We start from the raw sequence: 16,175 nt of genomic DNA, 5'->3' as shown, positions 1-16,175 counted from the left end.
CCTTTGGAAAGCATCACAGCAGCGAAATTCTGGCTCTGTTTTTTGTAGACCATTTTGGTGTATCACATTCTATTTTTTAAAGCTTACTTGATAAGTACAAAATAATGGAGTCATATAGCTTTACTGGAATACTAGCGGCCAATTTTAGCTACGAGTCTCCTGCCATCAAAATAGTCAATCAAGATCAAGTAGCTTCCTTCTCTCAAGGAGGCTGTCTAATGGATCTAATGAAGTATCAGATGGTAGAGAAATAATTTTGAACAGTGATAGATGATATGTGATAGCATTCATGATGATTGTTGTACGATTTTACTGTCATGTTCATAGACTCATAAACTGTCTTTTTTTTTCCCAGAACGTCATAGTGGTACACTGAATCATCACAACACTAGTTCAAAACTATGGTGGAGCTTAAGACAATCAGTTAAAAATCGATAGGAGAAGAAGATCCTCTGATTTGATGAAAGCCCTTTCATGAGTGGAAGGGGATAGAGGCAATTGAAAAGGAGCAAAAGGCAGAGGGAAGCTAAAATCCACGAGGAAAATGAGAAAGTGCACCGGCTAATTAGCTAGGCAATTGCGACCACCAGCCATCAATATAAGGTGGGTCCCGTGCTGCTTACTAGAGAGAGAGAGGGTGGGGAGAGAGCTTGCACCGGAAGGCATGGCAAATGCTGTGGTTGCTTGTATACTTCTCTATCAACATGTGAAGCATACTAACAACGTCCTGCCTGTCGAAAATCTTGCTGAAAGGAGGCCAGACTCAATACTTGTCCTCTCTAGATGATCACATAGTGACCAGACACCTAATTTGCTATTCTTACGGCAATTTTTGTATCAACATCCATTCGGTCGATGATGAGGAGCTGCCAAATCAGGGTACCACTGGTGGATCGAGGTTGCATCTTTCCCATGAATCCACTATTAGATCATCCACCACATCGATCTTAAAGTACTCTAAACTCTATCATTCATCCATCTGCATGGATCCAAATGATCTAATGATCGATTTGGACAACGGATGGTGAATCCTCCTTTCATGAAGATTACAGTCCGACCCATTACCTGTATCACAAGCTCCCACTAACAAAATATGCAAATTTTAAACAAACTACATTAACTTCCAATCCATATTAAATTTCTTTGTTGGAACTCATGTAGTTATGTTTAAGTCTTACTTTAGAAGCGTATGCTTCCAATTAACATTAAATTTTATAAGTGCTATGGTTGGTGACAAATAGTTATCACTTGGCATAGGAGGCTCGTACAAACCACACAGGTTGGCATGGCTCAGAGATTCCAAATTCCAACTTTTCACCAAGCACCCTATAAATCTTTTGTCAAATTTTTTTCTTGCAATATTTTCAAATATTTTAATCTACTGGAATATTTCTCAAATCTTACTCTAGAAGCCCATACTTCCATTTCGAGAGGCAAAAAAAACTCACGAGGAATACACGCTGGAAACAAAGAGCACCAAAGTACATGGACCATGATCAATCCACTGACTCCTTTAAGTTCTATGGTAGCTGGGTATCTGAAACCCCATGAAACAACTTGATACACCATCAAGCAGTATGGTGAGGTCGTTCTGCATTCCGAATAGCGTTCTTCACCACCATGGCTTTTAGGCATCATCACCAAATAAACAGAAATTTCATTATAAGCAATCCTAACACGCCCTTTTCACCACAACCTGCTACCGCACATTACGTGTACGTAAAGACTATGGAAATAAACCTGACCGACGATGTATCATGCCAAAATCAATAGATAGATCTAATAATCCTGATAGCATTCTCCTTTCTTTCATAGGTTGTGTAAAGAGGATTACCAAGAAAAAATTACAGCTATCCTTCTAATGTACAATCCTTCATTTAAAGTAAATTTTGCTTTTAAGTATCTGAGCCTCAATATCCAACTTTACAAAGATTGACCGAATTACCTGTCAGACAACAGCCAAGCAATTCAACAGAGCATGCTGAGCGAGACATTACATTCACCGTCACATGAATGAAGTCCCTGTCCATAACCAGAAGCTTAGTCCTCTAAAGCCACCTCACAGAAGATCATATGTCAATGTCAGAAAAAGGCATGAGATTTCTCAATTCCACTGCCAGAAGTTTATTTGTGCATTACATAACAAGAATGATTTGGCTTTTGGGTGATAATAGAATAAATTAGGATTACCTCCTTACACATATACCTTACTACAACTTCTTGCCTCCAATATTCACATATGTAATATGTTGCAACCCTCTCTCTTCCTACCAATCAACTGTAGGCAAGAAAAATATCTGCAGGAAAAAAAAAAGCATCGTAACTATTATGCATGAAGAATAGCAAATTTTTGAAACAATAATATGCTGATAACATTAAGCTAAAGCAGTAAATCAGGACAGGACCATAATAAAGAAAACATAAAAGGTGGCCCACTGCATCAGACTCCTGCCACAGAGGCCTGGGATGGGTCAAATAAATGCAGCCTTAACCCTGTGTACAGAAAGCTGTTTCAATGTTTCAACCTATGACACCAGGTCACAACGGAAAAACCTTACCATGCACCAAGCCTCACCCTCGTAATAGAGAAAACATAAGTAATCAAATATAATCCCGACTAAAGAACTAAAATTCAACATTACCAGTTGATGTGGTTGCAAAACCATGCTTATAGACCTTGACTCAATTAGGCACTTGCTGAAACTTCTGTGACTGGTGTTTCCTTCTTCTTTGGCTGCTCCTGAGCTTTCTGTAAAACTGCTTTATTGGGCATGAGTACCATGAAAATGTTCCTCTCGCTGAAACTTTTACTCTCCTCACTTGCCATCTAGAAAAGCAAAACAGTGATCAAATCAGAGGATGACACATAAGATTTTGATCTTGTACTGTGAAAATATGGAGGAAAAAAAGGCTGTGGAATCAAGTGGGCTAGTCAAATAAGAAGGGAAGAAAAGAAAAGAAAAAAAGATAACTTTTACCAGTAGCAAACACAATGAATAGTGAATTTCTAACCAAAGAGATACTGAAACATAAGCTCATTCCATAAGTGGTACATGGAGGGGGTAAGTAATTATGGACTAGTTAGCTTATCACCTTACAGTCAGACTGCAGCCTACTTGTCAGAAAAGCATTATACAAGGATAGTGGATTCAACTTTTTAATCAGGCTTCTTTTATTCTTCTGAAGCATGTGTTTTTTAAAATATGTTGCTTTCTTGTGAAATTCCTAGCAATTTCCATGTTAATGTGGTCAAAAACATATGGCGACTTTAGCATACAAGATCCATGATTTTATAAATGGATCAACTCCCCAGAGTTTTCGAGGGCTCGGTCCTTTCAAAAGCCAATAATGATAAATAATGTGTGAGATGAATTAACCACAATGATCTTTGCATACACAACAAATAATTCATCAACTTTTGGGTCCTTTTAGAGCAAACACTATATTGGACAAGGTTTCCCATGCAAATCTAGCTCATTGCTTTGTCTGGATTATGATAAGGCACATAATTAATAATCTGGTCTTGCTGAAAATATTGGTGTCACTTGTGAGATAAGGGCATCTGTTTTCCTTGCTAATATAATTTTTGCATAATCCTTTATTTTACGGATGCAGTGAGCACCTTCGTAATTGTTACACCATGTAAAGCGGCTACCTTGATAGCCTGCATCAATCCAATTTGTTGTTAACATGATTCAAGCTATCAACAGATCTTGCCTCTGGATGGTTTCCACCAAGATTCTCATCATTTGAAAGAACTGCATTCAAGTCTCCCCTGACCTTTTTATAGGATTTACGATTAATGCAGTTTAGCTGACAAAAATAAAAGCGAAAACAGTAAAGAAACATCTTAACACATGAAAGAGATGGGAACGAACATGTAGCACATTTATCCAGTAATTGAATAAATCTCCACATAATCATTACCTCTCCAAGATCACTCTGAAAACGCTTAATAAGTTCAATAGCAATGTTCCTGAATTCATTTTCCCGGCCTTTCAAGTTCACAATGACTTTTACCTGAAGAAAATCTGATATGTTAACCTGGCATTAATCATACAAGAGGTGGGATAAAAAAATTTTATGCTAAAAAAGTTTCAACAACCTTGTCTCCATCTTTAAGAAACTTTTGGGCAGCCTTCAGCCGCACAGAATAATCATGAGAATCAATGTTATACCTGAAATGAAACATAAATACATACATCTAGCCACAACATGTGTTATAAGCACAAATCTTAGGTACAAAAAGGCATGGCACTAAATATACCAGTATTAAGAAACGTGTACATGAACATATGCACAAAGAAATGGGAGGTGAGGGTCGGTCTCTATCGCCGCCAACAGGGCCAGCTGTTAATTATGGTGAAAAAACAGAACAGCAACTCTATTAATGGCGAATCAATATTACATGCTATATCCTAATTGATCTTAACTGAAGACCTAATTAGACAGAATCATGACTTTTATGGGTCCGCTAACTGGTAAACAATGCCCTACGAGATGCATGCATGCATCCATGCATGCATATGTATATATTTGTCATGCTAGAGCTTTGGTAAACAAATTCAAAAGGTGGAGAGATCTCCTTGCCAATCAACTTCATGGAATAAAAGTGAAGGTAACAATTAACATATTTGGTTTTCATGATTTGCACTACAGATAACTGATAAGACATAACATGAAGAAAAGTCAACAATTTCACTCGAAGGCAACATGAGCTCACATGCAGCAAGTGCAATGCTTTCAATCACTACCTTGATCTAGAAATCATAGATTGTTCCGTACACTTGCAACCGACTACAATTAAAAATTTGCAATAACCATGCACTTTTCTCTGCCAACCTCAAGCTCCTTATCACAAGTTCTCTGTATTCTAATTCTCATGTCTTCCTCCTCTCTACAACAGATCTGATACATGCTTGGAATTGTGATGCTTGATGATTACAAAAATTGGAAAGACCTATGCTATGTGGGTTAGTCCAAAAAAGAATCTTATGATCATTACTGGATTAACATTAACAACAGCGTCAAAGCCAGGACATATATGCAGGCAGCAATATTTTTAGTTAACCAATGATTGTTGAACTAACCTTATATCATTCACAAATTTCATGCAAATTTTGATGGAGCTAATACGTAGCTATACTCTGACAAATAGTAAGACCGATCCAAAATTTTAAAAGAATTCCTTATCAACTATAAACTTCTCTTTGAAAAATTTAATCATATTTTTTAAGGAAACAAGTTTCCTTAATTAAGGACATGATCTGAATGACACAATCTGCTGAAGGACTACTTAAGTTTCTGAGATTAAAATTTTAAGATGCAAATCATAGAACTCCCCCCTAAAGAAAAGGGGAAAAATCAACCTCAAGACACTCTATTCTAGCAAAAAATGATTGCCTATTTTAGGAGTTAGATGGGATACACAATATAGTTGACAGCAGCACAAACCATATCCCATACTGAAGGTAATGGCATCCTTTCCAACCCTTTTTCAGGGACAAAAAAGATCCAAGGCTGTTATATAATTAAAAACTGAAAAAGAAATAGAGAAAGATCAAATTTAAGAAAGCTTAGCATGATGGCTGCAGATTCAGCAGCTTGTGACGATGACACATGGGGTTATCAGTTTCAATTTGAGAGAACCCAGATCAAATACATGAAAACATCCTGTTTCAAATCTTCTTTTATTTAAAGATGGGCAGAACCAGGCTTTGGATCTACGTGACTCCAAACAATGACCGAGGTCTAACATTAACTCCACAAGGTCATGCCAAGAATTAGATCTCAAAATCCAATGGTCCAGACTCCAGCTCAGCTTAGAATAATAAAAAAGAGAAAGCCATGGTGCCCTAAAGAGTAATTCCTTTATATAACAGGGAAATTGTTTTTCCTCTTATTGGAGAGATTAGATCTTTAATGGGACTGCTCTCAATTGGGTCTTGGCTCCAATTTACTGAAAATAGAAGCACAAAAAGGAGGGGGAGGCAGGAGGACCAATTTTATTACAATTAATGGAGAAGGAGATGTGCATAGGCATTTTTATTGGGCCGGGGGGGGGGGGGGGGGGATGCACACCCCTCGCTCCACCTTGATTAAGATAAATCTGTTATTAACATACACTACTTAAGGGATATGGTGCATGATCTATACTTGTAGCGAGGACTTCCCACATACTAAAATCCATTACGTGGGTACAGCAGCGCAAACTTTCCCAACCCCTGTTATATCAATTAAGCAGGGAAAGTAATTTGCCCTTACATATTTCCTCAATGAAAAAGGAAAAAACTGAGAGGTAAATAAAAGGTATCTTCCACCTCTAGTCATAAAGTTCTTTGGCACAATGTTAATGATGCTCAAGTTATGAGGTAATATTTTGGCATTAAGATACCTGAGAAAGTAGTTCAAAAATGTATAAAAAATAGCCTATGGAACACCCAATTACTATCCAATACCCAAGTATTGTTTGACCCACTATTATGTATGAGTATAGGGTTGTAAATTTGGTTTTAATTTTGGATCTGGGTCTAACATATATATACTTTGGTTTTGCTTATGGATAGGCCTAAACCGACTTGAACCCAAACAATTGATGTGCTTTGGATAAATTTGGAGAGAAAGATGGCATAAAACAGTACTTCTAAACTCTAATTAAAATCCTTTCAGACAAAGATCATTAGCAATGTCACTTCTGCAATCATCCAAAACCTAGGTACCTAGTAGGACTCAAACAAGACATCATAAATAATGATTATCTCATCATCACACTTGAAAATCACAATTTTGATCTATGCTGTGGACATTGCAGGAGTTCACTCTAACTTGGAAACAAACACTTGTGCACCAAATATGGAAGTGTGGGTAATTAGACATAACTTCAAGTGGCAGACGACTCGCCTTGACAGATAATTGATTCCTAAATCATATTGAAGTATAGGAATTTCTAACACACTCCAAGAGAACCCTAAAGAACCAGCCTATCATTGTGATCTGAATCTACATATCAGCTCAAATCAAAGATCACGAGAAACAAAAGAGAACATCACAGCCCAAGCTTTTTGTGTATATATCCCTATAAATATGGCTTATTGCATATTTATCCTTTGAAAATCACTCTTTGCATATATAGCCCTCGAATCATCTTATTTTTGCAAGGATACCCCTTCAGTCAGATTTCTGACTAACAGTGTAAGAATATAACTGTTGTAAGTGTAAAAAGATACAACTATTTTTGCTCATTACTAGCCTTGAGAAAATTTAACATTTAATTTATATTGTAAAGAGCTATATTTTTTGCATAATTTTTCAGGGAAATTAATGTAAAAGGGCACTAAATTTATTTATACTCAAAACAGTTATTTATTAACAATGTCAGTCAAATATCTAAAAGGAGGGATATCCTTGCAAAAACAAGAAGATTTTAGAGGTATATATGCAAATGGTGAGTTTTGGAGGATAAATATATAATAAGACATATTTGCAAGGGTATATATGGCACAAAAAAAAAAAACCCTAAAATCATGCCCACAATCCTTCAAACTTCTAAGATGAAAGACCTATTATTGTGACTTACTTCCCATTGAGATATAAAAGTTATCCTCACATAATCTCACATCAAAATCCTAAAATAGAAATTGGGTCCCATCTAGCTTCAGCAAGCAGAAAAATAACCATCTGACAGTGATTGTGGCTGTAGGTCCTAGCTGAGAGACTGTTATGTAGTCCCACATCTTCCTAAAATTAAACATGAAGTTTCACATGCAGATAGCAAATGTAAATATGCAGATCCCAATAAATCTTTCTCCAATTAGCTAATTGTCCATCAACCTCGACTGGACCTAACTATCAGATCCTCTTCAGATTGGAACTATTAACCTTTTGTACTTTATGTTATCTACAATCCGTAATATAAAAGACTGAAATATGGAAGACCAGAGAATATGATAATTGGAAAAACTCATCATTAAAAGAAATAGCTTGGTCAAATTTTAAAGTGTTCAATTTAGATAGATTGTTTTATTAATATTATAGCATCAGTAAAATAATGGACGGAAAAACAAGTTATAACAATAGGTTGCAAAATGAAAATGTAAGTATGTTTTACATACAGCTTGAAAATTAGACCCATACCCCATTTTGAGTTCTTTGATATCCATACGGCTTGCTGCAAATAATAAAGCATGTGTAAGATCACAACACATTGTCATGAGATTGATGATTACTGAAGAGAAAGATAGTGCATTGCAAAAAGAAAAAAAAAAAAGAAATAAATAAATAAGAAACTCAAGGGAGAAGAAATTCACCAGCAGATCTTTTCTGTTGCACCTTTTTCTTCTTTTGCTGTTCATACTTATGTTTTCTGTGAGCAAGATTTTTTAGACACCATGTTAAATGATACTGAAGAGCTACAACAGCACATGTCCATATTCTTAAACCAGAATAAGCTTCTTTAGACACTGCAACTTATGATATCATTATCCCAATATACACAAAAAGATATTCCGAAGAATCAATAAACATGCATGTAAGATGTAAAAACCAATGAACTACTTGAGTCAGGTGCATAGTAACTGAAAGGAATTATTTATTATCATGTAGCACATACTTGTAATCCGCACTTTCAAAGAGTCTGAGGACTGGAGGATCTGCATCTACCGACAATATTGCCTGCAAAAGGAGTCACATATCAGGTAGAGAATGCCAGTTTCTGCAATTCTTGCATTCTGTATTTTTCTTTTCGGAAATGAAGGATTGATTCTCTTTAGTTATTAATAAATCAAATCATGCTAGATGTTATACGTAAGATCTTTTGCACTATGACATCTGAAAATGTACAGGCCTACTTCTAGACAAGGATATTGGTCATCACAGGTATGAGCTAATATGAAAAATGGGAAAAATCCAAAACACATCCCTAGTTCTTTTGATGGTGTGTTTCAGTTGGGTTTGTGCACTCTGAAATGTCAAACGACTTCAAATATTAAATACTAATTAGTGTCGATTTCTTTAAGTTCTCAGTCAACAAAATCAAACCACTCTAACATGGCCAAAACTTACACCATAAACTCCATGCAAAAAGGACGATAAATTACAGGCCAAATATCTGGAAATCTTAGAGATTTATCACATCTTTGTAGGAATGAAGCGGGCAAAATTTGAAGCATTTACTGTACTTTTACAGATGCATTCCTAGTTGACAATTTGCTGGATGATATATACATATATATAAGGGCTGATAAATAGAAAAGGATGTCATTTGCAAAAATACAAATATAAAGATATTATAACATCAACCAGGTGAGTTTAGTTGAACTGAAATGTATGAAGATATAGTTTTCCTACTAAATAAGACATACCAAAACTAGATCAGCATCATCTGCCATTTGTATGGCTTCACTTTTAGACATTACACCAATCTGCAGAAAAATGGAAAACAAAGTGACCCTTGGAAAGTGTAGAAGATATGACAAAACCTAAAGAAATATCAGAATGTAAGACTAACCATATTCTGTTGCTCATCCAATAGCCTCACAGAAGGTGACCTAGAATCAAAAAAAATGGAATACATGAATGGAACAGATGAGATGCAAGGTATCACATGGAATGAAACTTCTGTGTGTGTGTGTGTGTGAGAGAGAGAGAGAGAGAGAGAGAGGATGCAATTAAAAAAAAAAAACAAAATTATACTGAGATGTTTCTCATAAAGTGTTATGTAATACAGATAGAATACTTTGATAATATAAGTCATGTTTTAACAAATTACTCCTTTAACTACCAAGAGAAAAAGGGCCATCTTTGCTAGGTATTCAATAGGAATTATTTCTGAACTGAATAAAGGTTTTGCACAAACATGCTCAAACATGGATTGTCAAGCAATCAGACCAAGTCCAGGGAAGACTAAGACTTAGGCTGCCACTAAAGCCATGGAGAGATTTGTTTCCAATGTTGGTTCTAAGAATATCCTTCTTGCGTATATGGTTTATACAGCAAGAATTAGCATAAATGCCTCTTGATAACCATAGAAATACTAGCAAACATACCAGGCAATAGATCACTGTGAATCCTAAAGAATTAAGGGGAATGTTGGTTTCATGGCACTTAGTGTGCTAGAGCACCTTCTGGTAATATAGCAATTACTTGAAAAAAAAAATGCCAATTCTCATCTTTTACTGTGCCTTGTAATACTGTAGGATGGATTAAGAAAGGCATTGTTTCATTCCCGCTCAGCCTTTAATTGTTGTTGGAAGTATGGTTTTTGCTGAGATCTGACCCAAGGTGATGCTATATTCAAGAAAAAGGTCCTCCACTTCTTCACCGATGCAGCAGGTGCAGCAATTAAGTTGTAAATGTAGACAAAATCTTCTAATAAACAGAGAAATGTTTGTCTCTCCTGGGCATGACTCCATGGTTAAAGGATATGTCAGTGCACCTTTCCTAAACTTAGATTTCCACAATCATATATTGAACAGAGAAGTGTCTAGTATTTTAAGTGAAGCTTGGTGAAGGTTTCTCTGCCGAACATCTCCAAAATGTCTATCCTCCCTTTTTTTATGTTTAATTTTCATATTTCTCCTCAGATGAATCATCATGTCCACTTCTTCCAAACATTCTCATGTAACAAATTAATCTTCATAACTATTTAGTCTTCACATTATGTATTCCTTCAATCAAAGACACAACCATGTTTGCTACCCTATCCATCCCTTAGCACCCACCCCTCAAGATGTTCGAGTTTCAATGGGGGAAAAAAATTTAACAATAAAAATCTCCACTTCACCTGACTCAAAGAGAGTTTTATAAAAAGAAAAAAAAAAAACATGCAGATTTAGAATCACTACTCCCAATAAATTACTTCAAAGCTCTCAATAAATAAATAAATTCAGCTACAAAACCATGCATAAGAAGAGAGTCTACATATTTGACCCACAATAGAAGAAAAAAAAATTTAAAAACAAAAAACTTCTTCAGTTCTTCCCCATCTTTTGCATTTAGATTTCATTCTCTTAAGGTAATTCATTGATTCCACCACCTGTGAAATTTAACCTTGAGACAATGTATGCTCTCAGGAGAAAGGGGAACATAAACTATCTTATCCATCACTCAACACCTACATCTTGAAACGGTACTCTTTTTAACAAGAAATCAAGCTCATAATGATCAAGTACCGGACTCTACCTTATCCAAAGAAAACTTGAGCAGACATGCAAACCTAGAAGCAACAAGCAGTTAAATTATTTCTATTATCTCTATAAGAACCAATTAAGTTAATCAACAGAGCAGACACGCACTTGACCCACAATTCGAACACCGATTAAAATAAGGATCCATCCCTATCTTCTGCACTTAACAATACTCTCTCCTTGGATAGCTCAAAATTCCAGTTCTTCCGAGCAATCTCACATCACAGCAAAGCATCTCCATTAGCAACTAATTTTGCATTGTCTATTAATTCAAGAAAAAAAAAAAAACAATGTTCACCACCCAGTCTTAGCTCAACAGCCATACCTCAAAACAGTAATATTTCCACGAAATCTTGACGGTAAATATATCAACGTTACCCTACTCAAAGAAAATTATAACAGACATGCACATATAGAATAATCATGACAAGAAGTTTTTTTTTAAAAAATAAAACAGAATCAGGAGCCGAAATAGAGTTCTCGTACTTGACTCGGTCAAGATCAAGGGCGGGATCGTAGTCAGGATCGGCGAAACGGTTATCACCCTGGAACCTCCTGGAGCTGGGGCCGGGACGGAAACCGCCGCCATACCGTGCCACCACCGCTATCTTGGTAACAAAAGGGGGCCGGCAACCCCGAACTGGTTTCTTGGGCAATCGAAGAAGAAAGAAAGAATGGAAGAAGGGTTTGACAGGGTTGGAGGCGGTCGGCGCGCGAAACAAAGTAGTAGAGGGTTTGAATTGGAAAGCGGCGATTCCGGCCATGGCTTGCTTTAGCTTCGGCTTCCACCCGAGAAGAAAAAAATGGATGCTTCTACTCTCAGTGAGGGAAGCGAGATGGAGGAGAAGGAGGGAAGGGAGGGAGGATTCGATCGAAACCCATGAGAAAACTTAGATCTTTCTTCGTTCTCCGACGAAATTGCAACTCCAGGAGATGGAGAGAAACCGGAAGGAACGTCGGGTTGGGAGTGAGAGAGGAGTAGGCCTTGGCCGGACCTTATCCCCTACCCTCCCTGTACCACGGAGGCCGCATGGGAATCGTACATGGAAACGCCTTTGAATGAACCGATTGGGTTACGAGGGGAACGGTACCCATGAAACGGACACAAGTCAGTGGGTTAGACACGTGTATCTCGGCGTTGTTACGAGCTTGGACCCAAAGAGCCAATAGGCCTGATCACCTTGCCAAAAAAAAAAAAAAGCCTGATCACAGCGCAGCCTGATACCAATTTTCTGAGGGACATTTTTATATCCTTTATCGAAGTAGGGTTGGGCTTCAGGGCTGGTGCCAAGGCTTTTCCATTATATTAGTGGACAGGTGGGACTAATATTTTCCAATTTTCTTCTCTTAAACATCTCAACCGGTTATCTAGACCACGCTTTGACTTGTCTACGATTCACCTCATTATACCACCATCATGTAGAAACAAGTGCAAGGGTGCTTTGGATTTGAGAACGAAATCAAAATTTAAATAATAATTAAAATAAATTGAATGGACATTGAATAGTCATATTTATCGATCTATTTAATTTATGCTACAATCAAAATCAGAATAAAAAAATCAATAAAACAAAAAAATATTTTAAAAATTAATTAAATAAAATATATTTGTAAAAAAATATTTTTTTATATAAAATCGGCAGAATAAGATTTAATAAAGGTAGAGTCTGGATTGGATTTTTGGAGATGAGGATATTATGCCCATATCTCTGGTCAGATGTTTAAATATTAGAATATTATTTTTTTCTTCTAAAATAGGAATATGAACAGGACTCTCTTCAGCTAAATAATTAGAGCCAGAATTTTTTATTTTTATTTTTATTCTAGAGTCCAATTCTTTTCAATTAAATATATTTTAAAATTTAAAGTTTTGTTCGGACAATCCAAACAGTATATTTATTTTCAGAAGTGGAAGGTCTTTTATCAAGCCACCATGAGACCCTGTCAGCAATAATGAGTCTGTTTTACCTCCAAAACAAGTTTGTGATGGATGGCTCCGAGCACTTCAATTGGTGGGACAGCATATGCAACACCGGAGATGATTCAAGTAAGAAAGCTTGTTGTTTTGAATAATTCAAAAAAATCTGCTTTAGCTTTTTTTTTTTTAATTTAGATTTTTTTAAAAAAATTCTAAAAATCTGTATAGGACCGAATGTTGGTTGGGTTGAATCTCAGTGGCTTTTGATCTCAGAAGTAGACCAAAATCTAATCATTTACCTGCCTGGGCATTCAATAAATCTTGTTTATGATACTTAAGTCCAATCAGGTAATTCCAGTTTTAAAATCCGTGGTCCAACTTGTTGAATTCTGGGTCATAGTGTCGAAACTTTGGAGGCATGGGTTGGAACTAAGCTTTTGTTTTTCCTTAATGTAATGTTCCTTGCCAATTCCTTTCACAATAATCTTATTGTAATTTTTTTTCTGGAAGATGGATATATTACACAACATGCATAAATACATTCACTAGAATCAAGGATACAGTTGTATGAGCCTATTGAACAGTATTAGAAATGTACATTGCCTATATCAGGAATATACAGAATATTAGCAATGTATATATTAGGAATGTATATTGAGGAATATACAAAATATTAGGAATGTACATTATCTAAAATATTTTTTTTATTAGGAATGTATATTGTCTATATTATCTATAAACAAGGAAGTATATGGGGTTGTTCCCTTTGATTAGATTTTTTTCTATCAATTTATTAACTTCATAAATCACTTTTAAGATGCAAAATATGCTTCTTGTAATTGTTTTTTTTTTTTTTTTGATTGAAATGGGAGGTGGAACCCACCCAAATTTAATTAAGCATAATGAATATTTACAGAATAACGAATCAAGCTGAGAAAGCTAGATTCGAAGATGGTAGAGGTAGTAGTTTCAATTACAAGTTAATAATTCTGAAAACTTAAAAATAGGTTCTAAAAACAGCTATGAAAGTGGTCGAGAGTTGCAAGTTTTAAAGGTTTCACAAATTACAGATTTTGATAAGGTATAGGTGATTTGGTTGCAGCTCTTCTGTGCGACCATAAAAACTTAGAAATTCAATCTTCATGTGTGGGGCTACAAAGGAGCTCTGTTTTACTCTGTTAGCAGGCCACTCAGTGAAATAAACAGAGATATAGTCCGCTCCTGATTCTCCCATTTAGCAGCTTGAAGCCAATCTTTTAAAACTGCTACTCCTGTCTCAATTATCTTTCCATAGGAGTATGCCTCAAAGTTAAAAATCCTTCTATTTCGTTCCTTCCATAAGTACCATAGGATTGAAATTATGCTATACATTGCCTGTTTAGCATTTTCTATTTTTAAGTTAGTCATCCAATCACTCAGTAGACCTTGAACAGTAAGTGGTAGAGGAGGAAGTGAGAGACGCTGCATGATCCTACTCCAAACCTGATAGAAAAACTAGCATTCAAGGAATAAATGGTTGATGCTTTCATCCATAGAACAGCACAGAGACAGTGAGCAAGCGTCGGGAATTTACGGTTATCAGCAGTGAGAACTTTGTTGTAAAAAATTAGCCACATGAAGATTTTTACTTTGGTAGGGGTAGGCAGAGACCAAATAGTCATGGGGAATCGAGAGATCATCCTGCAAGGGATAAAAAATTTGTATGCACTGCTGATTGAGAAGATTCTATTAGCTGTCCATCTCCAGCGCAAGGTGTCAGTGTCAAAAGAAAGATGAATAGATCATAAAAGAAACTGCGAGTGGTTGAATTCTAATATAGCAACAGAGTTAAGAGATTCCCAGAAGTTGTGTTGCCTATCTGCAGCATGAAGAAATTCTTGAATTGTAATATTCGGTGAAAGCGTAATTCTAAAAAGATTTGGGAACAGGTCTTGCATATAATTTCCTTCAAACCAGCGGTCAATCCAAAAGAGTTTGTTTTCCATCTCCCAATTTGCTTTCAGTGCAGGCATTGAACAGTGGGCAAACCTTTATGATATTTTTTTCAAGACTGAGATACCTTCAGAGATCGTGATATTGGCATTGGCACTATAAGAGCATTCATATCGTCATAGTATGCATTTTGAATTAACATTCTTCATGTTTTTCTGGGTTCATTCATATATCTCCACCAGTTGATTACCATTGTGGGAAAAAGATAACTTGACATCCAATATGAAGGCAATGATGTCAATACTGAATTAATCAATGACAGGTGTACTCCCATTGATAATAACTTACCTTTCCAAGAAGTCAATTTCTTGTCGACCTTCTGTATTAAGAAGTTCCAGTCAGCTACTTTCATGTGGCCAGTTAACAGAGGAAAGCCAAGATATGCGGCGGGAAAACCTTCAAGCTTGCATCCCAACATCGCTGCAAATCTTCTGGTTTGGGTTTGTAATAAGTTAATTGTGTAAAGTGCACTCTTATCAAAGTTTATCTTCAACCCGGATAGAATTTCGAAGGCGTAAAGCATAAATTTGAGGTGTTGAATATGCTGGAGATTTGCATCAGAATGTAGGATAGTTTTGTCAGCATACTGCAAGCAAACGATTTTACCAATGGTGGATGAAGAACCTATACAGCTATTAGACTATTTTTAGTTGACAGCTTAAGAATCTGGTTCAGAACGTCAGTTACCAGGATGAAAAGGATCGGAGATAATAGATCCCCTTGCTTTAAGTCCTATTTCATTTTAATCCATTTCGATGGGTTTCCATTAAGGATAAGAGCAACCTTGTTTGTTGTGAGAATGCAGTCTCCCCACTTGCACCATTTGTCACTGAATTCTCTTGCCTTTAATATTTCTAGTAAGAATGGCCAGCTAACACAATCAAAAGCTTTTTCGAAGTCCAATTTTAGAAGAATACCTGAATTTTTCTTCTTTTGATTATAAGATCTCTGTTGCTGTTAGGAAACTATCACTTGTTTGGCGTCCTTGTATGAATGCTGTCCGATCATCTGGAATGATGTCACCAATGAATTTAGATAAACGGATGCTCAACACTTTGGATAGAATTTTGAGGATTCCATTC

General features: G+C 36.2%; 1 protein-coding gene across 3 annotated transcripts; it reads right to left on the bottom strand.

Annotated features, from left to right (window-relative positions):
- Positions 1–2,080: 2,080 nt before the first annotated feature.
- Positions 2,081–12,212, bottom strand: LOC105032309 (translation initiation factor IF3-2, chloroplastic). Of its 3 annotated transcripts, none has more exons than XM_073248195.1 (10): positions 11,670–12,210; positions 9,506–9,545; positions 9,360–9,419; positions 8,609–8,670; positions 8,307–8,362; positions 8,112–8,167; positions 4,106–4,204; positions 3,928–4,020; positions 2,643–2,827; positions 2,081–2,297 (listed from the first exon to the last, which is right to left on the bottom strand). In XM_073248195.1, the coding sequence occupies exons 1-9, from the start codon at positions 11,945–11,947 to the stop codon at positions 2,687–2,689; spliced, it is 885 nt and encodes a 294-aa protein (XP_073104296.1). In that variant the 5' UTR covers positions 11,948–12,210; the 3' UTR covers positions 2,081–2,297; positions 2,643–2,686. The 3 variants fall into 3 exon arrangements, with proteins under 3 accessions (XP_073104296.1, XP_010905021.1, XP_010905023.1); XM_010906719.4 differs by having other exon boundaries at positions 4,106–4,178; positions 8,134–8,167; positions 11,670–12,205; XM_010906721.4 differs by lacking the exons at positions 3,928–4,020; positions 4,106–4,204 and having other exon boundaries at positions 8,134–8,167; positions 11,670–12,212.
- Positions 12,213–16,175: the final 3,963 nt, after the last annotated feature.

This window comes from Elaeis guineensis, chromosome 1 (genome assembly GCF_000442705.2).
Source record: "Elaeis guineensis isolate ETL-2024a chromosome 1, EG11, whole genome shotgun sequence".
Lineage (NCBI taxonomy): Eukaryota > Viridiplantae > Streptophyta > Magnoliopsida > Arecales > Arecaceae > Elaeis > Elaeis guineensis.
This window is presented reverse-complemented; position numbering and strand designations above follow the sequence as displayed.

What these genes read in the sequence shown, in the direction of transcription:
- LOC105032309 (XM_073248195.1), bottom strand. Translation starts at nt 11,947, where the DNA reads ATGGCCGGAATCGCCGCTTTCCAATTCAAACCCTCTACTACTTTGTTT. An exon ending in CTTGATCTTGACCGAGTCAA is followed by an intron (nt 9,546 to 11,669) that starts GTACGAGAACTC and finishes TTTTGATTCTAG; the next exon opens with GTCACCTTCTGTGAGGCTAT. An exon ending in ATGATGCTGATCTAGTTTTG is followed by an intron (nt 8,671 to 9,359) that starts GTATGTCTTATT and finishes CTCCTTTTGCAG; the next exon opens with GCAATATTGTCGGTAGATGC.